Source organism: Lemur catta, chromosome 1 (assembly GCF_020740605.2).
Source record: "Lemur catta isolate mLemCat1 chromosome 1, mLemCat1.pri, whole genome shotgun sequence".
Classification (NCBI taxonomy): Eukaryota; Metazoa; Chordata; class Mammalia; order Primates; family Lemuridae; genus Lemur; species Lemur catta.
This window is the reverse complement of record NC_059128.1, coordinates 97569872-97595385: the sequence shown is the minus strand read 5'-3', so window position 1 is coordinate 97595385 and position 25514 is coordinate 97569872. Positions and strand designations below refer to the sequence as shown.

Genomic DNA, 25514 nt, shown 5'->3' with positions numbered 1-25514 from the left:
TTTCTTTATCTGTGCCCTGCTACACTTGTCATCTCCATCCGGACATACCACCTCCCTCCTCTACCACTCTTTCCTCTCCCTTCTATTTCCCTCCAGGTATTGCTTTCAAAGTTATCTAGGGGAACTGCTAAACTGTTAGGGAAGTGAAAGTAATAATACTAGAATTCAGTGAAAGTACTAGAAGGGTACCAAATACAATATGCTGTTTTAGGCCTTTATTTTTTACCGGATGAATCTCCTTTTGACTTTAGTGCCTAGAACATCCTTTCCCATTTTTCCAGCCTCCAAGCCTCAGCTCAAGCCTCATCTCTCTATTCTGTGAAAACTTCTTGGCTTCCTAATGTCAGCTGACCACATTCTTTTCCTCTCCAAGCCAGAGTGTCCCACCTCCCAGAGGGATCCTTCTACATCAACTGCCATTTTTTTGTTTTATGTTTTTTCCCTCCCACTGGACTAGACTCTTTGAAAACATGGACCGCATCTGTTTCACTTCTGTGTTGCTAGTGCTTGGCACACAGTAGGTGCTCAATGACAAATAAATGTTGAAATAAATTGAGATATATGTCATACAATAGTTTAGAAGGTGCTATAAAACCAAACCAACATGAGGTTAGTACTTTAAAACAAGACAGCAATCTCTAACATAACTGGCTAAGTACACATACCTCAACTGAAGTATTAACAAGTAATTTATCTTTAATGGAAAATTTCATATTTCTACCCATACATTGGGGATGATTTCTCTTTCATTTCTGTATACTAGGACATGCTTAGAACCTACCTCCTGTCTTTGGCATAGCCTAAGCAAATAAAATTATAAGTATTTGATGGATATTGGGAGAAGAATTTGACATTTGCAATTAAAAAATTTCTGGGAAGAAGCAAATGTGTATAAGTGAACATCTTCATGTCACTTAAATTTTATCTCTGCATTTTATGGAACCTAAATCTGATTTTATGGCTTGAAATATAAGGATATTTTAAATGCCTATATCCTAAATAGTGAGGACAAAAATAAAGAATGAATTAAAACACACAGGTTAGAAATCTGGGGAAAAAATTGCATATATATTGTTCCTTTAAATTCTTGCCAGTTAAGAGGAGTAAAGTTTGGGGTAATTATCTACTGCTTTTTTTCTTTGATTGGAGACCTTATACAAAAATTGGATAAAATTTACTTAAATCCTTGATGTTCTAAACTTTGAAAAGTTTATACAACAAAGGATAGATTCTAAATACTTCTTTTCAAAAAGGGCAAATTTTTTAGGTATTTTGCAATTCCAGGTATGATCAGTATACATAAGTAATGATAACTATGGTCTGAATTTAACACAAAATATAAAACAACATTAAACAATCAACTTCAGGATTAGTAACAATATACCAAAGGCTTTTAAAACAACAAACAAAATTAAATGTAAAAACTCTACAATTTCAACATTAGCATTTGAAAAGTGTTTAATGTTTTTAAATAGTTTTTAGAACATATGCTTTCTACTCTATTATGAAACAAACACTCTACCCAGAGCACAATTTATTATTACAAAATAAATGTTTAAAAGACAGTCTGCCAATTGAAAAAAACAAAGCAAAGCACATTAAAATAGCAGGTTTCCACACCAAGTTAAACAGATATTTTCTCCTTGACAAGCTGCTTACATTTAAATGAAAACAGGGCAAATTTGGTCAATAATATGGATTGCATATAATAAAAAGGACCTTAGATCATGTTAATACAAGGATCAGAAAGCAGTAACTTCAATTAAAACCACCCAATTATTTATCAAACTTTCAGATACATCAAATAAATTATTCTGTTTTAAATGAAAGTACTCAGATAAGTAGCTTTTTGACCTATGAGTAAGTTTCACTAGCAACAATCACACAGAAGCAAGAACCTGCTGAAGCGAGGCAAACCCCCAAATCAAACGAATGGTATTAGTAATCAAAAAGCATTTGCAAAACATATTTCCTTGGTTAGTAGCAGGGGGTTCTGAAGCAAATGCCACCTAGAGCTCCTCTCATACTTTGATATGTAGTGTATAGGGGTGAACACACATTTCTCTTACCCATGAATGACTGGGGTATCTTGGTCTTAACAACAGGATATTTTTATTTCTGTACTATCTTGTAGAAAAGGCCAGTTGTTACATCACAAAGAATGAACATTTTTCACTTAAAACCCTCTATTATCTACCTATGTTTAACTTGTATTGGGATTTAAGAATGCCTCTTTATTGAGACAAGTAATATGTCATCATTTTGTTCAGCTAGCAGGCCTGACAGTCCTGTCTCCTTGAGTTAAGAACAGTAGATCTCTATTTCGTACACTGGTGGCAAAAGCTGGCAGAATAAATGAGAATTAGCCAATTGGTAGTAAAAGTTTCAAATCCCAAAGATTCAGATTTTCATTTTTCCTTAGCCTTAATTATTATATTTGGCCAGATGATGGTTTTTTTTTTTTTTTAAAAAAGTGATCTCTATATGCTGCAATAATTTATTTGAATGCTATTCTTATGTGTTTTTAACAAATAACATCACTATTCACTGTTTCTCTTATCTTTTTGATCCTTTTTTACTACTTATCATCTTCTTTATTTGAAACAGATTTTTAACAGATAATCTTGTCGTTACAACAATATCTTGCTTGCATTTTATTCAAATAATTCTTAAAAACAGCTTAAAAAGCCGTTTGGAATAACATCAAGCTTGCCATCAATCAAATGAAAAAATTCCGCTGGCGGTTGTATAAACATCAGATCAAGTCTGATGTCTTCAAGGATTTCAGAGTGAACCATAAAAAACTCCATTAACTTCTGACAAAGAATGCAAATTAATCACAACATGGGGTGAAATGAAATTAAAGGCTCTTTTCTAATCAATGACAAGGCAGGATGAAATATTTGTTACTCTCTCTGCACTCAGACTGCCTAGGATGTTTGCACTTCCCTTGCAAAGCCCCAAATGTAAGGTGTGAGTACAGATTCACCCACAGTCGCTGTTCAGCTCCCCCCTTCCCCCAGAGCTATCTGCTTACAAGTCGTGGAGATTCACAAAACACACTAATCATCCGAATCTCAGGTGCATCCAATTTGTTATTCACACTCTCCCATGCCAGTGAAAAGCCTGGCGCAGACAGATGCACCAGGAACCCTAAATGACAGTTTTGGCCTCCGGAAGTACGATCACTACAGCAAAATCTAGTACAGCCTCCAGGTGAAATGTCTGGAGCTCCATATGGAGCAGGGAAAATTAACAACAAGATGAAAATCACTGCAGCAGCGGGGAGCCGGAATTTTTGAAAAAAAAATGAAATTTAAAGATGAAGAAAGAGAAGTAATAAATTAATGGGGTGTGAAAACATTCAAAGCTTTACAATACCAGGGGCATTATTTGCTCAGATTTTTTCCCTTTTTTAACTTCAGGTCATTTTGATGTAATTTATTAACCAAGATCAGGAATTGTAGCCAAAAGAAGAATATTTTTATACATGCAAAAGTACTTTAAATACATTTGTGTTTGTATTATCTTCACTTTCCTGTGGCATCTTGCTTACCAAATTTCCCAATGCCAGAGCTGATGCATCCCCTGAGAAGTCTCCTTAATGGATTTACTATCATCCTAATGCAGGGTACTGTTGTAAAGTTTGAATGAAGGATGACAATTTTTTAGCAGGCAATCCTTTTCATTTCTCCTAAATTATGGTGTCATTAAACAAATCATTGCCCACCGTCATGTTTTTTAAGTCAACTGAATTTGAATCTACATGATTAACTATACAGAGCTCCAGTCCTTGTCCAGACCTGCACATCTTTCCAGATTACTATTAAAGCAAATTATTCAAGAAATTGAGGCACTGTTTGCAAGATGTTTAAAAATGCAACTTTTCATTTTTCCATTGCAGAATATGCTTCCCAGGCACTTAGGATTTAATGGCACTGGGGTCCTCTGGATCCCCTGTCACTCTGCTAAACACATGTTAAGAAAAGCAAAAGGGCTCTAGGGAATGGTCTTGTCATCATCTACAACAGCACAACCCTCCAATGCTAAGCATTTCCCAACTATACAAGAGGTCTCCCTAGGGCAGAGAAGGCAGACTAGGAGAAGGGGTTGGTGGGGCTTAGTGGGAAGGAGAGCAGGGGTATGAAGAGCCAACCAAATTAAGAGGTCACAGAGCCAGTCATTTGGTTTAACTGCTTGCAGGTCCAGACCCAACCGTACCCATTCCTGCCTAAGGCAAGGTGCCTCATGTCTCTGAGCCTCAGTCTGTTCATCTGGAGGCTGGAAATAATAGTCCCTGTAGGTGGGATGTACAGCCTCAGTCAGATTAAAAAAAGTGCTCCGGAGCTGTATGTGGGAAAAGTGCTAGATGACTCCAAGACACCACTGTTCTTCTTATTATAAGCCATAGTAACAAGACTATGCATTTATACTGGCTCCTAACCTTTTTTCCTATAGACTCCTAAACTGCATGCCAATGAGGCTATTCAAGCTTAAGGTCTAAAGGAAACTAAAACAAATAGTGCTTTCAAATAACAAACACCTGACCCACAAAACAATGAAATTCATATAGAATGATCATCTCGACAAAGATTATCTCAACAAAAACCCAGCCCTTTAACCTTTATGTTGGTCCCAGGCCATTGACTCTCCCTAATATCCTCCCAACACCCCTCCCCCATCTGTGCCCCAACTGGATACACACTGTGTCACTATCAGAAAGAGGGGCTGCTAATGATGTTATTGTCAGCAGCACTGATGCTGTGCTGGGGAAGGATGAGTCTTGAAGCTGGCCCCTACTCCCAGCTTTACCCTCTGCTCATTTTGTGCTCTGTTCCAGTTGTGGCTGGCAGGTTGCTAAGAGCATTCCTTTGCAACCTTCAGTTGATAGTTGGAAATTCTGTTTTGTACTGCAGCCCAACATTAGGGCCAGCAGGATGCCCTTGGTACTTTTCTAAGTAGTTTCACATCGATAATCTCATTTGATCAGCATGCCTCCTCTAATCAGATAGGAAAGGTAGGTACCAGGATCCTCATTTTAGAGATGAGGAAACTGAGCCCTCAAGGAGTTACAAAGCAAGAATGAAGGTCTGTGGTGTTCTGGTGGTAGAGCTGGGTTCTAATTCTAATCTTCCGGCTCCTGGTCCGGAGCTCTTTCCAATGGGCCACTCTTAAATCTGGTGTCCTGATCTGACTTTGAGTTCACAGCACCAATTCCCTGGCACTGTTCCTAGCCCTGAGTACACAGGGACTCAAAACAATGTGATCTTAAGGATATATGAAAGGCTTTCCTGTGTTCAAGGATCAGACTAGTGGATGATAATTAGGGTGAGGTAGTCCTCAGTTTGGTAAATAGAACATAGCTTTGACCCTATGGCTGCTTTGTGAAGCAGTGAGTTTCCTATTACTAGAGGTGTTCAAGCAGTGTGGATGTTTGTTTTTCAGAGACATTGTAGAGAAGTTTGACTCGGTGATATCTATGATCCCTTCCAACCCTGAGAATGTATGATTCACTCCTGCCTACTCCACCTGGGATTCAAAGAAATCAAACCAGCTGCAGTTCAACAGTGAGCAAATCAGCCATTTTTTGCCCAATTTACGAGGGGAGGCTATCTCACAGAGTGGCTATGAGTTCAAATGAGATAATACAGGCCAAAGAGAAGGTGTTATTTCATAATCCAGTCTCTGTGATATTATAAAAACATAAATTTTTCTTCTGCATGTGCTTTATTTGAGGGCAAAAGGAAGGAACAGGAAAGGCATTTATAAAATATCCTTTCCCAACTGTCACTCTACAGTACAAAGTCTGTAAAGTAAATACCAACTCCACCAAAAGTCATTATTGATTCTAGCAATGAAGCATCCAAACTTCTGTTGAAAGACCTGGGAAATAGGTCTGATGGCATCAAAGCTGCTTCTTTTATTTGAGGTAAAAATATCAATTTGGTGACAACATTCTATCATGATTCAATGAATACAGTTTTTTCCTCTACTCTGGCATAAAGATTACTGCTAACTGGGGAGTTCAGCATAGTATTAGAATTTTCCAACTTTGACTGATTAAATAAACATATACTTTAGACATTCAGGAAAACAACACTGCAAAGGTATTAGCATCTTCCCAAATTTGACCACAGCCTTCATGTGCTTCATTAGTGAAATGCAGGGGCAATCCATTTCTTAAACTCATCACTTACCAAATCTCACTGATTAATTACTCTAGACATTAGGAATCTCAAAAATACAGCTACATTCTCAATCTTTGGAATTTTTATTAATTGGCTTACAAGTTTTCTACAAAGACTTGTTTGACAGATATATTGTATAGGGCTTATTCTGTTCATTTTCAAAATTTTAGGGGATTGCATAAATTGGCCAAACAGTGAATTGTTTAAAAATTACTGACAGAATAAAAGGCTTACCAAGATAAATATTCTAATGAGCTATAAATCCTGAAAATGTGGTTTTAATTTGATGGGCTACCTAGAGCTAAGCAGCAAGGCTGTATATGCTAAAATCTTACTAATGCTAGCATGCATGTCAAGCGATTACATTTTAGATTTACTCTTTAAGAAAAAGATTATGTTTAAACAAAGAAGTCTACAAATTTGAAAAGTGAGACTAACACTCTTGAACCTAACAAGTAGGAGGATTTCTCTTTCACTTATCTGATAGCTTTAACTATGGAAAAAAAGAATACAAAAGAGACATTTTACTGAGTGAAGAGTCTTTAAATGTCCACATGGGTACCAGGAGAATTTGCTTAAAACCGCTTATAAAGATGGTAGAGAGAATGAGCCCCATCCTATTATTCAATAACCATGTTTGTGATGCATCTGCATAATCTAACCATGCATAAATTAGTATGTGTAATACAACACTTATTTGCATAATAATAGCAAGTTAATAGATGCTTAAAGAGCAGAGACCAACACCACCTTTAAATCAGACATGCCTCCAGGCACTTTGGCCTGTACAGACCAAGATGCCAGAAAAACAGTGAGAATCAACCAGAGGAAAACAGTCAAACCATTCATTTTTCATCCCTCTAGACATTTCACTTATTTCCCCACACACACTGGGGAATCATTTTCAAACCACAAAACAGCTTTATATTTTAAGTGCTAGCACCCTTCTATAATAAAAATCTTAAAGAAATTTTAAATATTATAAATATTAGAGTCAGCAATACTAGCATAATGCTGGTATAATGCCAGTATTTGTCTTAGAAATGTGGATAGGAAGGAGCAAAATCTTTAAAAAGAATATATTAAAAATCACACTCATATAAAATTAGGGTCCCATTATTTGCCTAGCAAAAATAATGACCTAGATTAGATACTCTCACTCTTCATTTTAATCCTTTAACTCAATTAATTTTAATTGAATTCAAAAGCTCAAAAAGTATATCAAGGAAAGGCTGGGTATCTCTTCCCATCTCAATATGAGTACACAGTACTGGACCAGGAAAAGAAAAAACATCTCAAATGTCACACAAAGGAAGAGCACGATGATCGCTTTCAACCTTTAACAAAAGGGAAAAAAAAATCAAGAGTTTAAAAAAATCAAAAATCAATAGAGACTTCTAAATGACTCCTTTAATATATCACTTTTCAATTTAACAGGACAGATTTATTTGTATGTGGCTCAAATGTTCACAATTGCTCCCTGCACCTTCATACATAGGAATGAATGTCACAGTGGCAAACGGCAGTAATGAACAATCTTACCTGAGGATATGGAAACCTCCCAAGAGCAAGCTGGGAAAGGAAATAATATTTGTCTAGTTATAGATTTGCATGCAGGGCAGATCTCCTTAAGACAGACAAGTACTAAATTTCAGAATTCCATCTAGCAAATATAAAAAAGCTCACAACCTCCAATGCATGAACTAAATTATTGCTGTAATTACATTAAGAGCTGTATTTAGAATGGACATTTTCAATGGACAATGTTGCAGCCCTGACAAAACATTCTAATTTTAATAACTTAATATTACCCTTATGTGGTTTCTCTTAGCAATATTCTTAGCTCTGCGGGCATTATTCACATTTACATGTGTATGACAGTTTCTTCTAGACAGAGATGTAAAACTCTGGTGGCTTTTTTCCTCTTGTAAAAGAGGAACATCTAATTGTTCCTTGCCCACAGCTCTGTAGAATTTTCAGTTACAAGTATAAATGAAGGGTCGTAGGAAGTGGGGAATGGACCATATTATGAAACTGAAAATTGTGCCATTATTTTCATCCATTTGTTTAGTTTTTTCACCCATTTTCTATCTATAATTAGAAGAAGAGAGCTAACATCAGTGGGAAAACGGCCATTTCAAGACTGAAGTCAGAACTGTAGCTCTAAGTCTGACATTGGAAAAGTGAATCCCTAGAGCTTCCAGGTTAGCTTGATTTGTAAACTGCTCTGTGTTTCTGCACAGGTAACTAAAGTTTGGTCTTTGGATCCTTATCTATAAAAGTAAAATGATTCAACCAGGAACAGGCTTGATACAAAGTAATAAGATAAAATTTAACCAACACATCATAACTTTAAAGAAAATAGTGGCAAATTTTGCAGCTTCATAATGTGGCCCATCTTTAATCCTAACACCGTTTATACGTATTTGTAACTACTTTCAAAGTAGAATCACAACATGGGGAATTTTTTTTTTTTAGAGACAGGGTCTTGCTCTGTAGCCCAAGATGGAGTATGGTGTTGGGATCACAGCTCACTGAAGCTCTGAACTCCTGGGCTCAAGGAATCCTCCTGCCTCAGCCTCCTGAGTAGCTAGGACTACAGACATGTCCTACCACAGCTGGCTAATTTTTACAACTTTTTGTAGAGATACCATCTTGCCATGTTGCTCAGGCTGGTATTAGGGATTTTAAAGCTGTCATGGACCTAAGAGAGCATCAATCCACTTTGTAGATTAGAATCCTAGATTCCCACTGATGTAGTTCCCACACAGTTAATAAGTGGAAGCCTAGGATCTGACCCCCAAAATTGTGACTTAATCCAGTGTTCTTTCCAGCATATTACACTGCTTTTCTAGATCTTGAGAACTTGTGCACTTATTTCAAAGATATTCACACTGCTCAAACATTTCTGAACTCTTCTTTTGGAATTGTATTTAGAATTATTTCAAGTAACAGAACACCTATGTCATTTTATTAGAACTGCACCTTTCTTGGATTTAAAATTATACCCTTCAGTTTGTTGATCATGTACATTATTTGTAGACTAATGTTGGAATAGCCTATGGGTATTACCAAAACTCAAGCCACCTACAAAGAATAAATATTATTAAGGATAGACTTGAAGGTGCTGAGGTTTCCAAAGTTCTAAAACCAGTCTGAGCAACAGCAATGTAACAGGAATAAGGCATATGACCTTGTAAGGTGACTACTTTGAAAGGGCCAACACTCATTTGGATGTGTGTGCGTGCATGTGCGTGTGCATGTGTGTATGTGTGTATGTGTGTGTGTGTGTGTGTGTGTGTGTGTGTGTGTGTGTGTATGGAGTATGTTTTGGAATACCTAGTAAATTTCATTACCCTGTACTCACATCTTGTATATAAGATGTACACCATGTATATGGGTATTCAAGAAATACTACCATCATTTCATTTGATAGATATCATTAATCCCTTCAGGTATATATAACAAAAACATCACAAGATGGTATGAAGGAAAGAGAAACCCTTTCAGGGTTTTCTGTGATTATGTTTGTTGTCCATGTACTATTATCCAGAAGGGGAGAGACTCAGCTCTCCCATCCTCTGCCCCTACCCCATCCCTACCCAATGCAGGCTTCTAGGTTTACTCTACATTTTGAAAATACAGTGTGTTTCTGGCTGACAAGAGTGTGCACACTGCTTCAGAAGGAGTCACAGCGGTCTATTGTGGTAGGTGGACTAGGCATTTACACCATTCTGTACTGACTTGACAGGCAGTGACAGTGCAGCTAAACCTGTTGCCTATCATCACAGTACTCTATAGATTATGAATTTTGCATCTAATTCCATTTGGAGTTAGAAAACCAGCAAGAGGAGAGTCTCTCACCTAAAAAAGCTAACAGCTTAAAAACTACTAGAAAACATTTAGAACATTCTATCTCAAGTCCTTCTACAGGTGTCGTGTCATTCACTCAGGTACATGTTGAAGATGTCATTAGGTACCTTGGAAGAATTCTGTCCACATGGCTTACAAGCAGAAGAAACTTGTCCACCATACCTACAGTCAAGATCTAAACTAGCTGGCAGGTGCCAACACTGTCTATTGGTTCTTACAGTTTAAAGAATTAAGCAGTGATACATGGATGGCTTTAAAAGAGTGGGATAAAGCAAAAAATGTGAATTCTTCACATTTCAACACAAAGCCTCCAATTCTCAAATCATAATCATTCTATGGAGCGGCCAGGCTCCAGCCAACTTGGGAATGTGCACTCGTCTGCGTGGTCCCCTCTCTCACGACTGGCACAAGGCAAACAAGCATAGCTGATGTGATTCATTTGCTCTGTAAGATATCACCATGAAAGAGAACAGAGAGAAAATTTAGTGCAGTTTGGTCAGCTTGGGAACAAGTGGCAGTGCTTGAACTGGTGAACTCATCACTCTTGGGTCTGGCTTTGCTTTCTGTGTAATCTCCTGACACTCTAAGGGACCTCAGTCCTACCTATCAACTACGCCCTTGGGAGGCATCGCTGCTTCTAAGATATCTTGCAGGTCTGACCTCTTTGGAGTTAGAGGACAGAGAATGGTTCTTTGACCCTAAACAGTATGTACCGTTGCAACAGGATCATGACAATCACTTTCTCTCTCATGGAGCATCATCACTGGGCTTCTCTAGGATTGGACCAAGGACTCCAATCCTATGCCAGTGAAAAGAGGCAGTGACACTATTAGGCTGGCACCGAAAACAGTCATTTTAAAGCCCCAGGAGAGGAACCTGCTTTCCATATATGTCTCTATCCTTCTAGGTCTAACGCAGCTGCGTTATGTTTATGTTCCACACTATTTGTCTTGTGGAAAAGTAGAAGGAAATATACAGCCAGACCCTAGCACTCTTTTATCAAGTTCTATTAGGAGGTAAAAAAGAAAAAGGGCTCTTAGCAGGTATGGCTGCATGAAGAACAAGTTCGTGATAAAGAGAAAATAAACAAGTTCTTCATGAGGCTGTCAAAAGTCAAAATAAACACAGAACTCTTATGGGTAGGAGGAAGCACATATGTTCTGAGCGAATATTTCAGAGACAGACGGACCTGGGGCCATTCTGTATCTTTTACCCCTACTGGTCTATTAATCTACTTGCATTTCCCCAGTTTTTATTGTCAAGGTATTATAAATTAGGAAACTTACAAAAGAGAGTATGTAATCTTCTCTGAAATGGCCTGCAGATATGTCACTGTACTAAATGTGTTTCAGATTTAATGAAGCTTTAATGTCCTTTTTAATTTTGCCTGTTTCTGTATCACCAGGGGTCGGGCAAGGCAATCAGCACTCAAGAGGGTGGTTTGGTTTAAAACCAGGAAAAAACTCATTTGCTTATGAGTTGCACTGTATTTTCTTAATTAAATTTACTGAGTAAAATGGTTTAAGTTCAGCCAACCAATGACCTTTGTATGTAGATTTAGATTTATAAATAGGTTAACAGTTAAAGTAAAGGGAAAAAAAATCGCAACAAAGCAAACAGATTAGGGCTAAGCCAATAGAAATCTTTGCTCTCTTTATCATCTTTACAAAAGAAACATTTAAATATAGGCAGCTTAAGTCACTTTGAAAAAAAGTATATTGAAAAATGTAGATGCACATAAGCGCCAGCAATTCATCAAAAGACTCTCATATCCTTTTCATTCCCAGGAGGGGAACAGCTCACATTGCAAAAGATTTGGAAATGCTTTATTTATTTTGGGGGGTGGGTCAAGGTAGAGATGAAGAATTCTATTTAATGTTAACAAAAAAGTGTATTTTAATTCCAAATACTTAAGATTCAGCAAACTAATACTCTGTAGGTTGTGGGACATATATTATGTAAAAGGGAAAAAAGAATGCCCTGAAAGTGTTTACCAATTGGGAATATATTCAAATAACAGTAAACCACTAACACCTTACTGTAAAACTAGGACTGTTCCTTAGTGTCACCTTAGTGATCTTTGATTTGTCCAATGATAATCTATGAAATGCTCTTCAGTTAGCATTTGAATATGTTGAATTTCATAATTTAAATAATATATTTGTGTTTTTGTGCACAAAGAGACATCATAACAACTGCCAATCACATGATAGAACCTTGGTATTTTAACAAAAGTTAGAAGATATTTATTTACAAAGCAACAAAAATGTCTTTCGTTGATATTAAAGTAATTATTGTCATGAAATCATAAATGATAAAGAGAAAATAAACACTGTAGTCAGAAAGCAAGTACAGGACAAATTCAAGACATACTTTTGGTGATTGTCCCCTCCTTAGAATATCAACAATGTTGTGGGACTAGTTTTAAATTTACAGTTATACTGAAGAGCACTGGATTTTATTATTCTTAATTTAGACATATTCTATGTTTCTCAGTATAACTGCAAATTGAAAATAAGCATTTTCAATATAGCCAGTGATCTAGCTGAAGGAAGACTTTATAAGTCTGAAATGTTCTAAAATTTGTTCTTAATTACCTTGTGCACATTTTACACAATTAAATTTCCATCTAAGGAGTTTGCATTTAGATTGTGCATTGCAGTTAAACCTTCATTTTACAGAAATGCAGCAGCCACTTTGGAACATTCAGACACAGGGAAACATTAAAAAATCAGACTTAACTACTGGATTACATAAAATTCCCTAGGTGAGATTTCATCTCAAGACCAATTTACACAGTCCTAGAGAAAGAGTTTAAATCATCTGAAAGTATGCTGGTGAAGAACCATAATAAATATTAAATACCTCAAAATCTACCTGAAGATTTTACTTTTCTTCCCATATATCAATTTCACTGTTCTCTTACTGAATGGTTTAAAAACAATCCAAAGGATATAACAGCAATTTACCAGTGTTAAAGTGCTTTGGAGGTTAAACTGACAACAAAGAACACAGAAACACAAAGCGTCTTGAAGTAGGGTTTCAATTAAATGTGGAGGATTTAGTAATGCAGGACCAAAAAAAAAGAGTTACAAATTAATTTAATCTTCTGCCTATAGTTTGCAGCTGCACTCCAAAGTGTCTAGGGCTTAAGAACAAAGCCTTGAAAGGCCTCGGAGTGAGAAAAGCTTCAATTTTTAATGTATAACACCATTAGCCGATAACTTGTGGAATCTGCAACCCCTGTGGAGGGGCATAAGTGCCAGTAACAGAGACTGATGAAGTGACATATTTGTTCACGTCTACAACTAAGAGGAAGAGGTTTATTACTAATACCATCAGGCCCAACAGAAATATGCCCTAATAACCTTTGGGACCCTCCATATTATCAGTTCTTACTACATCAAATATATTAAAATCAAAACCTAATTCACTTTAATTAAAGACAATTTGTTTTACTATTATTGTTTAACTTGTATGATATTATAATACATGGCAAATTAAAGATGGGATAATAAAGGTAATGAAAGCCATCAAACTGTGTACACCTTTTCATCTCTGCTTGGTGAAATTAGCTTATCACTGGTGTCTATTCAAGGAAATTCAAGGACATCATCATGAAAAGTGGTGTAGAAATATTTCACTCTCAAGAGAATACAATGGAACCATGCATATCTTTTCCTTATTTTCGGGTAATACTTTCTTACAAACTCAAAGGATTTCTTTAACACAAACAGAATTATGGCCCAATGGAGGTACCAGAAGCTTAATCAATTTGCCCAAGGTCATACTGTAAGTTGGTGGCAAAGCTTGTTAAATTACTAGGAAGAACATTGGGCTCTACAGATGTTTTGGCATTGGTAAAGGAAGCTGTCTATAAAGACCCCAAAGACTTCTAGTACAGTGGGTAAACCACAGCAAATAATTCATTATGCCTGTATGAAAAGCGCGAAGTACTCCTGAGAACCTGTACATAACATTTTTTCTTTCTGTACAAAGAGCCTAAATGTGAGGTTCCCATCAGGAATACTCTTTAACATGTGCCAATATTTCAAAAAGAACTACTCATCACCACCAGAGCCCACTGATATAAAGCAAATTTATTTTAACTTAAGGAGCCCAAACATAGTAGCATAAAGAAATAAATCAAGCACTTTTCTATCATTCAAAAGGCCTTGCATTCTGTCCTAGATTGCTAATAATAATGGAGAGATGACACCATTACAAATAAATGTTTCTAATAAAGTTTTTTTTTTTAATTAGAAATGGGCTTATTACAGTGGACACTTAAATGGGGAGAAGGCAACAGTAACTCACAAGTACAATATCCTAAAGCTGTTTCTTTAATTGCTTTATTTGTTTCACTGTTAAAAATGATTGCTTGCTGTAGCCTAACCATGAATGCTGAAAAGCATGATACATTGAGGTCTCAACCTGGGCAAACTGTACCTAAACTTACACTTTATTGCAGCTTAGTTCACAATCTTCACCTAATATAGGGTTATATCCCAGTGCAGCAGGAGGATAAATCATCCTGGAATATTACTCCAGCAAAGTTTAGCTGTGACTGGAGCATATGTGCTTTCGAGCCACTGAAGCAAAGGCCCATAAAATACACTAATTACTGGAAGTTATGTTCACTGAGTGATTGATAGCGCTCTGCAAGGCAACTTCCTCATTTTCAGCTCTTCTGACGGGGCTCATCCGCCACATAGCAATTATTAATTCATGACCCACCCCTCAGGCACTAGTACCTTTACTTCTAATTCTCCTGCTACCAAACTACTGCTACAGCTGGACACTGTCTTTCTTCATTCTGATGGCTGGGTAAGGATGATAAAAAGTAGATTTCATGCTAAATGCTATTGTTTTGAATCTTTAAACGTTGCTTGGTCTTTCTAACCTTGCTGTCCCAACACACATAATTGTCCTTCCTCTTCCATAATGCCATTTCATTTGCATCATTTTCTTTTTTTCCTTAAAAAAGAGTGTGTGTATGTGTGTGTGTATACACTTATGTATGTGTAAGCATATGTGTGTGTGTTTATATCAGTCTATTCTACATTAGACTAAAAACCCTAGTTGAATAACTTTTTGGATGGATATTGTGTTTAAATGCAACATATAATTTCAACCAGGCCATAGTATATATGAGGTATCTAATTGCTAAATAAAAAAAAGAAGGGGAAAAAGCCCCCTCCATTTAAAAAGACCCACGTTTGTAGCTTTACAGACACCCTAATTGTTCCATGCTGATTTCCATCAGTAGCTCTACTCTCAGCAATGCTAATTGAAATATCTGGGTATATACCTAAATCTTTAAAAGTCACTTAAAAACAGCTGCAAAGGCCTTTTTGGATGGTGTTTTGTGCATGGAAAGGAAATTCAGTGAGAAACTCTGAATAAAAGAAATAAAATTCAGTTGCAATGGATGAAAGCAACCAGTTTACTTTTCTAATAAAAAATGAATGTTCTTCAAATGTTTGCACAGCTCAAAATGCAATACTGAGGGTAGTTTTCCTATCTGGAATCTGAGATGGTGCAACAGATGAGTAGATGGAACTCTAATCTACTTACCCTTTTAGGACTTAACTCAAATTGTTCCTCATGTTCCTCCAATTCTGTCAGGAGTTAGTCCCAAAAGACTCTACCCACAATTTTGTGGCCAAAATCATACCACTCCTTGACCATACCATTCACTAAGCACAGTATCACACCCTACCTGATGATAGTTCCTAGTGCTCTACATTTTCCTGTGTCTCCAATGCCTGATAAATTTTAACTTGTTTAAGGGCAAACTCTAAATCATAAACTTCTATGTTCTCTATGACACCAGAAATAGTATTTTGCAGTAGGTTGTTAATAAGATTTGTTGATTATCATAAATCCCCTGATGGTGATATCTCCTAGAGCCTGGTCAACGTGGTGGTACATGGTTTGGTTGTTTCCCTGCTACTATATCTTAATGAACATAGTATACAAACTCTTCAGTATTAGGGTTTGACAGTCTTAATTGATAGGGCCTTCTTATGCATCACTGCTTAGAATGGTCAATAGCTACCACTTTCACATATTTAGGCATTATGATGAATTTAGATGGCTTATTTCTTATTAAAGACTAAAGGGTTGCAAGAAGGGAAAAGAGTTAGAGTTAACTGCCCCCAAACCCATCTCATGTACTTACTTCAATAGCCATTTGAATCCTCATAATAAGAATTAAGAATGACATTTTTTTAATATGTTTGTGTAATACTGACCTGTGTCCTCTGACAGTAGGCAGCTTTAATCATGACAACAGTCAGTCTCTTAGAGACCTAGCTCTGGGGACTTCCATCTCTAAACCACTATCTGGAGTCATGCAGCTGTGAGTATTTGAGAAAACATCAGTGCTAGGGTCTACTCTATTGAGCTCAACATCATCTACACTTCTATTTCTAGACATCTCAAAGTCAAGGACATCATAATCAGATGATATTCTCACATTTCTAGTCTTCGTATATGCTGCTGCTCCTGTTGGAACACTGTCCTCCAGATACAACTCATTCACCAAAACGTAGTTTAGACATCATCATTTCTAGGAAGCTTTCTGGGGTATATTACATTTCCAGAGATGGCCTTAACAGAATCTACCATCCCAGATGCTCTTTTGCAATATGACCTTGTAACTTCCTCATCAAGAGCCTATGTTGTGGTCAATAGAACATGGCAGGAGCAATCCTGTGTAATTTCTCAGGTTGGGCTTTAAGGGATTTGCAGCTTTTGCCATCACACCTTAGAACACAAGGTACCACAAAGGGAGCCTAAACTAGCCATGAAGGAGAGGAAGAGATAGAGACAGAGAGATGTAAGAGAGGAAAGTCCCAGTCTCTCCTGGCCATCCCCACCAAGGCACCACACATGCAAGTGAAGTCATCTTGGATCTTCCATTCTTAACCACTATCCAAGTGGTTAAGAGAGACCCTTGATGCTACAAGGAATGGCTGAGTCCTGCTAGGATTCCTGACCCGCAAAATCCTAAGTGAATAAATGGTTGTTATTTTTAGCCACTAATTTTGGGTACTTTATTAAGCAGTAATTAATAATTGAAATGCTTTCCTGACACTGACGTCAGTCTTCACTTTCATCTGCCCAGTCCTATGTGAGCTTTTGCACTAGGTGCACTGCACTTTTACTTCTCCTTCTCCCCACTGGTCAAGGAGCTCCTGAGGGCAAAGTTTATACCCTCACTGCCAGCATAGGGAGGTGCTGGATAAATGTTTACCGATCAGATGTAATTCTCACCTACCCACTTCCTATTGTAGGAGACATATTAGAGATTGAGTTAATCTTTGTGTTTCTTTTAACAAACTAGGCCTTGGTTTCTGAAGCCCAATGGGTACATTTTGAAATACAGTAAAATGGAAACAGCTACAGGGATAGCGTAAGGTGTAATCCTGCAGGAAGCAGTCTTGACTGACCAGCAGAGCCACAATAAACCTCTCTTTCCTTTATCTAATTTCCTGCTCATTTATATTTACCATTCATGCCTTCTTTTTTTTTCAGTTACTTGATCTACTTATAGTGGAAGAAGCAGAATTTAACTCATGAATTGAGACACTTGACTGCTGCTGCCTGGCATGGTCACTTAGCCTTTCTGGAAAAGTCCTTTAATTTCTCTGTATATCAGTTTCCTCACTTGCAAAATGGGAGCTCTGATGCTCATAAGGTGGCAAAATCTTTGATGCCTCATGTTACTGATTTTTCAGGCATTTCCTATCACAGTGGGGAAAAGCTTAAATGAGATAATGAATACCAAACGGCTTTAAGTGTTACCCACATATAAAGTGTTATGTTGCCACCCTTCTTATTAGAATGACATTGAGCAAGAGGATGTCAACAGCTTGGAAGAGAGGAAAGAGCACTAAACTTCACATCAGAAGACCTTGATTCCAGTCCTCTTCTGTACAGTGCGAGCTGCGTGCAGCAAATGCAGGCTCATTCCTTCTCTTCTCTGAAGCCCGCCTTCCTCACTACTAAGAGGAATGGTCTGATTTAACAATCTTTTCTAAGGTCTCTTTTCTAGTTAAAAAAATTTCTAGTCTTTAAATACAAGGTGTGTACAAGAATTTTCTAAATAAATGCTATAGAAGATGTTAAAGTTATTATCATACAGTTCAGAACCGAAGAATGTCATAGGGTCTGGGGGATCTTGAAGATGATTTTTAAAGTCAATTCCAGGTCACTGGATTTGAGTATTGATAGGATTTTAGAAGCAGCAGTTTTTACCATTGGGTATCTCAAAGTTAGCAGTAGTGGTTCCCAAAATTATCACAGACTCATAGAATTTCAGAGTTGACAGATGTCACTAGAAGACTGGTTCCATCTTTTAGATCTTAACTCAAAAGTGACCTCACACCACTGAGTTACCCTGTTTATTTCTGTCTAACAAGTTACAATTGTCAGGCACCCTTCCTTAAAATGTAGGCCCATGCAAGCAGGGATTTATTTTGTCAGTTTTGTTCATAGCAGTGTCCCCAGTGACTAGCACAGGGCCTGCCACATAGTAGGTATGCAACAAATATTTGCTGACTGACTAAATGAATAAATTACTGCATATTGTCTAATCTTATACCTGTTTTTTCTACAAAGAATTTCTTCTAAAAAAAATCTAAGCCAAGTGGTCATTCAATACCTACTGAAATGTCCCCAGGGATGGGGCATTTTTACCTCTAAAGACAAATGATTCCACTATTGAGTAGCAAGGGTGTAGGGATCTATCCATTAGAAAATTCTTCTTTATGTTGAATAGAAAGTCATGGGCTTTTCTGGTTTGTTTTTGTTTTAGCTTCAGAAGATTCAGCACCATTTCTCCACTGACAATCCTTCAAACATCTGAAGATGGGTTGTAGAATGTCCACTGTGTCTTCTCTTTATTTCTTTATTCTTCATATCAAGACTTTGTTGACGTAATGTTTTTTTTAAACTCCAAATTCTGTGTATTTATATGCATACATGATAAGGGCATGTGCTGTTGGAGTAACATTAAAATCAGTCTGAAATCCATCAAAATAATAAAATGCTTAGTTGGGACTGCTAGCACCTGTTTCAACTTGTTTTGTCAATCTCATGGTTGTTCCCGATAGCTCTGAGCACAAAGCAAACTCAACAATGCCTCATTCAGTGGAAACACTTCACTGTGTCTGCCAATTTCACATTCACTACGATCACTGACAACCTTGGAAAATGCACATTTAGGCATGGTAATATGAGACAGCTGGATCCCTTCACAACCTTGTAGAGGACTGAACTACTCAATTTATCATCTGCCAAAGGTCATTTTAACAGCTCCTTTTTGCAATAAGTTACACAAAATTTTAGACAAAAAAAAAAAATAACAATAGGAAAAATCAAGTTAAGACAGAATTATAGAAAGGGGAGTAAGAGTGGGGGGATGAGTGACAGAAACTGCTACATGTTTTTTTCCTCAACATTTTTCAGTGGAAAGGAAGGAGGACCCATGACAAAGATTCCAGAACCACATCCTTCCCACTTTCCTATACAATCTTCCACTGAAATTTCCTTTGTCTTTGAGCCCTTCAGATCCTTCAGGTTTTCAGCAGAAACTTCTGATCAACAGGTAAGATGTTTCACTAGTTGGAGCAGCAGACTGAACATATGACACAGGTTGAGTGTAATCTTTATCTGAAATGCTTTGGGCAAGAAGTGTTTCAGATTTTGGATTTTTTTTTTAGATTTTGGAATATTTGCATTACACTCACTGGCATTCTTAATCTGAAAACCTGAAATCTGAAATGCTCCAATAAGCATGACCTTTGAGGGTCATGTCAGTGAGCAAAAAGTTTCAGGTTTTAGAGAACTTCAGATTCAGATTTTCAGATTAGGGATACTCAACTTGTAATAAGATTCTACTCACATTCTTGAAAATAATCATTTAAAAAGAAGAGGAGAAAATATTAGTTTGCGAGTGAAGCACACCAAATGTAAAGTGTTTATGGTCTAGAAAAGCTGACAGCAGCTGCTTACAGGGCATCCAGAGCCATCCATCACTCCTCAGAACAGGTTCACGATCACCAAGGGCTAGAAAGGCACACAAGACTACAACTGTAGATCCACCAGAGACAGCTGTGTCTTTGGGTGCTTTTTGTAGGGAGAGTGGGAAATGGGCTCTTCCGTATATTTAGAGGCAGGAGCCAAGTTTAGATAATGCTCTCCAATTCTTGTTACTTGGTAAGCATTCAATACATACATGATGCTATTTCAAAGAGAAGCTTACCGTTGTTAAGGCTAAATGAAAGCATTCATTAAAAAGCCTAGAACATTGAAAGTATTCTAATCTTGCTTTTAAAAAATATGTGTTTACTATCATTGTTTATCTTCTGCCTCCCTCATTACATTGTTGGCTCAACAGGGAAAGGGTACTCGCCTATTTTATTTACCAGTTTATCCCTAGTACTTAGTAAAGTATTTGATACATACAAGGGGTTCGATAAATATTTAAGGAATGAACGGATTCTAATGTTATCTTCATCTTACAGATAAGAAACTGACCTTGGAGTGGCAAAGTGAACTGGCCACGATCACACTGATTGTAAGTAGAAGTGACAATATGTGAACTAAACTCTGGTTAATCCAAAATCTGAGCTCTTTAACAGTTCAAGAATTATGATAACAGCCTTTGAATCTAAATATTATATCGGAAGGCTGGGCATGATGGCTCACACCTGTAATCACAGCACTTTGGGAGGATAGGTGGGAGGACTGCTTGAGGCCAGAAGTTTGAGACCAGCCTGGGCAATATAGCAAGACCCTGTCTCTACAAAAACCAAAAAAATCAGCCATATGCGGAGGTACGTGCCCAAAGTCCTAGCTACTCAGGAGGCCAGGGCAGGGGGGATTGCTTCCACCGAGAAGTTCAAGGTTACAGTGAGCTATAATTGTGCAATTGCACTCTAGTCTGGGTGACAGAGCCAGACTCCGTCTCTAAAAGTAAAAAATAAAAAATAAATGATATCAGAAAGAAAACAACAAACTCTCCATTAAACTTTTCCAGAAGCTTTTGTCAAGGGTATTATGCTGGGTGATCCACGCAATCTTTTTAATACTTCCATTTTCATTTACATAGTTCAACATGGTTTATGTGAATGCTTTGTAAAAAGATCACACTTCATTTTCTTGTTATCTAATGAGTCTTTTTTTTTTTTGAGACAGAGTCTCTCTCTGTTGCCCGGCTAGAGTGAGTGCCGTGGCGTCAGCCTAGCTCACAGCAACCTCAAACTCCTGGGCTTAAGCAATCCTACTGCCTCAGCCTCCCGAGTAGCTGGGACTACAGGCATGCGCCACCATGCCCAGCTAATTTTTTCTATATATATTTTTAGTTGGCCAGATAATTTCTTTCTATTTTTAGTAGAGACGGGGTCTCGCTCTTGCTCAGGCTGGTCTCGAACTCCTGACCTCAAGCGATCCACCCGCCTCGGCCTCCCAGAATGCTAGGATTATAGGCGTGAGCCACCGCGCCTGGCCTAATGAGTCTTATCTGGCATCCATTAAACAATATGAATAAAGGCAAAACCAAAAAATCAGGTGTGTTAACAGCTTTTACAATCTCATATGACAAAAGACAGTTAAGTCCAATTGTTTCTACTTTTTTTATGCTAAAGTTTCCTTTGGAAAACTTCTGTTTACTATCCTCCAACAAAAATTCACTTACTCTGGGCAAAAACATCACCACATGCCATTTAGAAAAAAAAAAAAAGTTAGGTTTGTTTTTCATTTTTCTGTAGAAATACTAAGAGAAGGGCAATCTCAAATAACATATAAATATTTCTTTCATGTCATAACATTAAAATTAAAACACTTTCTTTGGTGATTTCTTCCCCTTTTATTTTCTCTCTTCTTTCTTCCTGAAACTTCTATTTTTCATGTTAGACTTTCTCAGCTGGTTCTCTAATTTTCATTTCTCTCCTATTTCTTGTTGTTCTCTGAAAATTCTTTTGTTGCAGTAGCCTGTTCTTATCTCCTGAGTGCAATATTCTCTCTTAGTCCTTTGAGGATACTATTGGTAATTCATTTGAATTTTTTTCCCCATGCATAGTTTTCTGGCCCTCGGAGTTGCTTTTTTTTTTTTTTTCCAATTATTTCAAGGCCTCTGTTTTTACCCTAAAGGCCTTCCTCTAATGTCTCATTAACAGTAAGGCACTAAAAATCTGACTGGAAATTCTGTGTTCATGGACGGAGCTTATAGGGCTTTCCTGGGAGCATGATCTAGCTGGGCTGTTTGGCTGGGGAACTTCCAACGTCTGAATCTTTAAGATTTCCTAGTCGGATTTCCCTAGAGAAACTCTCTGCCAATCTCCTGCCTGAAAGGTAATCTTGACCACCATTGTCCTAGGAACAGAGGGGGAGGTCCTCACATTCAGAATCTAAGCTTTCACTTAATGCCTCTGTACTCAGTAACAGGACCCAGACTTCCATGGTGCCAGGTATCACTTATTTTATTCTCTCCAAAAAGAATCTCCACTCAGTCTTGTGTTAGATTGGGGAGGGGAAACTGTCCGTCTGTGCTGAGTTAGGGAGAAGACTTGTGTCAAACCGCTTAACTGCTTCTCAAAAGACTTTAAAGCAATTCTCTTCTCTTGGTCCCACCTTCACTCCTAGCTCCAGATATCTATCTGGTCCTTCCAATTCCTGAGCGTTCTGGGGCCTGCAGTACATCCGGTTGCTTCTTGCTTTCTTTACTGCTGGCTTAGGACTCAGCATTCCCAGCTCTGCTAATGTGTTTACTGTTGAACGTTTGCTTTCTCACAACCAAAACTTGTTTGCTATTGTCTCCTTTCACTTTGTCTTTATGGTGTTAAACTTAAAAAAAAAAAAAACCCTTTATGGTTATTTTTAGTGGAGATTGAGGTGACAGTGTAAGCTAAAGTTTGCATTTCACTCATCATCTTTAACCAAATTAGTAGTCTTTCTGACTCAAATGTAAACACTCCAAAAGGTAATTCCTTTTAAAGAGAGGGGATAATGGCTTAATTTTTTCATTGTGATCTTTGTCCAAAAGCTCTGAAGGAGAGCTTCCATTTAAAGATGAGGAAACTGAGGCCCAGAGAAATTAAGTGATTTACCCAAGGTTTTATAGCTTAGACTGGCTGAGGTGGACTCTGAATCTGGATCTGATACTTTGGCAAACAGAAAGCTCTTCTTCACGTGCAAAATCCTGTGATCTATTCCATGAACATTTATGAGCACTTATGTTAAGGATTCCATCAAACCTTAAACTCTGATCTTTACTTTCAGAAACTACTTTTAAAAACCATTACAAAATAGGGAACAATTGAGCCAAAAAGACTTCCTGAGTACCCACTAAGGCACTGGAATTGTGCTATACAGGGTAGATTATGAGAGAATCAGCTTTGAATCCTGTCGTGAGGAACTACGATACATCGATAAATTACTATAATACAAAGTGGAAAATTTACATGCCACAAGGAAGATGCAAATGAAGGTTGGAAGAGGAAGATATTACCTTCAGCTGGAGATGTCAGAGTAGGCATCATGAAGGATGGGTATTTAAACTATATTTTGGGGAGATGAAGAAAAATGATATTTGGTGTATAGAGAATAACACAGTATTCCGTGGATTTATTTTTAACTTGGTAAAGGTAATTCTAAAACTCACAAGAAAAACTCTTTTTGTCAAAACAATAGAACCCATAAAAATCTTCAGAAGATGGTGTTACTCTGATGACAATGACCTTATGTGGCTCTCTGAATATGTTCTTCACCTATTTTGAGATATTTTTCTAAGCTATGGTCCTTGTTTTCATCATTTAGCACATTATTCAGAACACTTCAGTAAAACAGTGGTCATGCTGAAGAGGGGTCTCAGAGGACTAGATGACACACCAATTAACCAAGCATATCAAGCCAGGTTGTTCCATGTCTGGGACTCAAGAGATTGGTGTAGAGAGGAGGCAAATGATGGCAGAAAGCGTGAGGATCCAAGTAAAAAGAACAATACACAAGTGCTGAAGATGGGATTGTCAGCTGGGCATGGTGGCACATGCCTGTGGTCCTAGCTACTTGGGAGACTGAGGTGGGAAGATCCCTTGAGCCCAGAAGTTCAAGGCTGAAGTGAGTTATGATTGAGCCAACGAACTCTATCCTGAGTGACACAGCAAGACCCTGTCTCTCAAAAAAAAAAAAAAAAGAAGAGATGGAGCTTTTGGTCTAACTCCTGTGGAAAAGTCTGGCAGAAGATTATTCACTACCAACCTTAACAAGGTTTATAATAACCTCCCAGATAGAAACATAAACCAGAACATTTACTTGTACAGCATACTCAGTGAGAATAAGAACATTACGAGATTGGCGTGGTCCCTTTTTAATGTACATGCATTGTCCTAGGTACTGCAAATGCAAAGCTAGAGATGCATATTGACTTATTTTTTGGCTTGAGAAGGGTCAACTTAAAATCCAGCTTTTGCAGATATAACCGTTCACTTCCCACCTACAGGTTTTATGCTATGACTCGAATGATGTAAGAATATGAATGAAGCAATTACTTAGTAAAAAAAGAAAGTGGGACTCTCTTATCAAGCCATTCTCTGGGAGAACAGATAAGCACTGACCTATGAAATTAAGAAATTGTACCCTAAAATGTTTTAGGCAGTCCTACTCCTAAGGATTAAATAAAAGCATCAAACTTGGTAATATAAAGCCCTTATTATGTACCAAACTCGTTTCATTTATTTATTTATTTTTTTAGAGACAGGGTCTTGCTCTATTGGCCAGGCTAGAGTATAGTGGTGTGATCACAGCTCACTGTAGCTTCCAACTCCTGGGCTCAAGTGATCCTCCCAGTTCAGCCTCCCGAGTGGCTGGGACTACAGGCACATGCTACTATGCCAGGGCAACTTGCTTTTTTTTTTTTTTTTTTATAGAGACAAGGTCTTGCTATATTGTCCAGGCTAGTCTTGAACTGTGGAGCTCAAGCAATCCTCCCTCCTCATCCTCCCAAAGTGCTGAGATTACAGGTGTGAGCCACTGCACCTGGCCTCATTTTCTTTTAGCCCTAAAGTGTTAAATAGCAACTATAAGGGTGAATAATCCTAAAAATTACCCAGTGAACTGAATCAGTGTGAGCTTTCTAAAAGAGGCAAACAAATATTCTGGGGCAGGATTAACCCTTCCCAGAGGGTTTGTCCTAGTTTACGAATTTTGTACCCTTGTTAGTGGGTCTCACTTCTTCTTTCTTTTTTTTTCTTTTTGCATTTCCACACAGATTCTTGTTGTCAAGATTCAAGGAAGAACTGTAATTCCACATGGGTTCTCTTCCCCATCACAAAGTGAGCCCACACAAACCCCATATATGGCAATGACCTTTATTTGGTTCCAAAACTAATCCACAGGAGGGGAACTATGACACATTTAAAGATCTGAGTTAAAAACCATAAAAAC

General features: G+C 37.6%; 1 protein-coding gene across 3 annotated transcripts in view; it reads right to left on the bottom strand.

The window, feature by feature from the left end:
* Window positions 1–25514, bottom strand: part of MAP2K5 (mitogen-activated protein kinase kinase 5) — a 243271-nt gene that overhangs the window by 72949 nt on the left and 144808 nt on the right. For all 3 annotated transcript variants that reach the window (XM_045541664.1, XM_045541653.1, XM_045541644.1), the window contains exon 17: window positions 7731–7760. In XM_045541664.1, the coding sequence (XP_045397620.1) occupies window positions 7731–7760 (30 nt within the window). The remainder of the gene's footprint in view (window positions 1–7730; window positions 7761–25514) is intronic.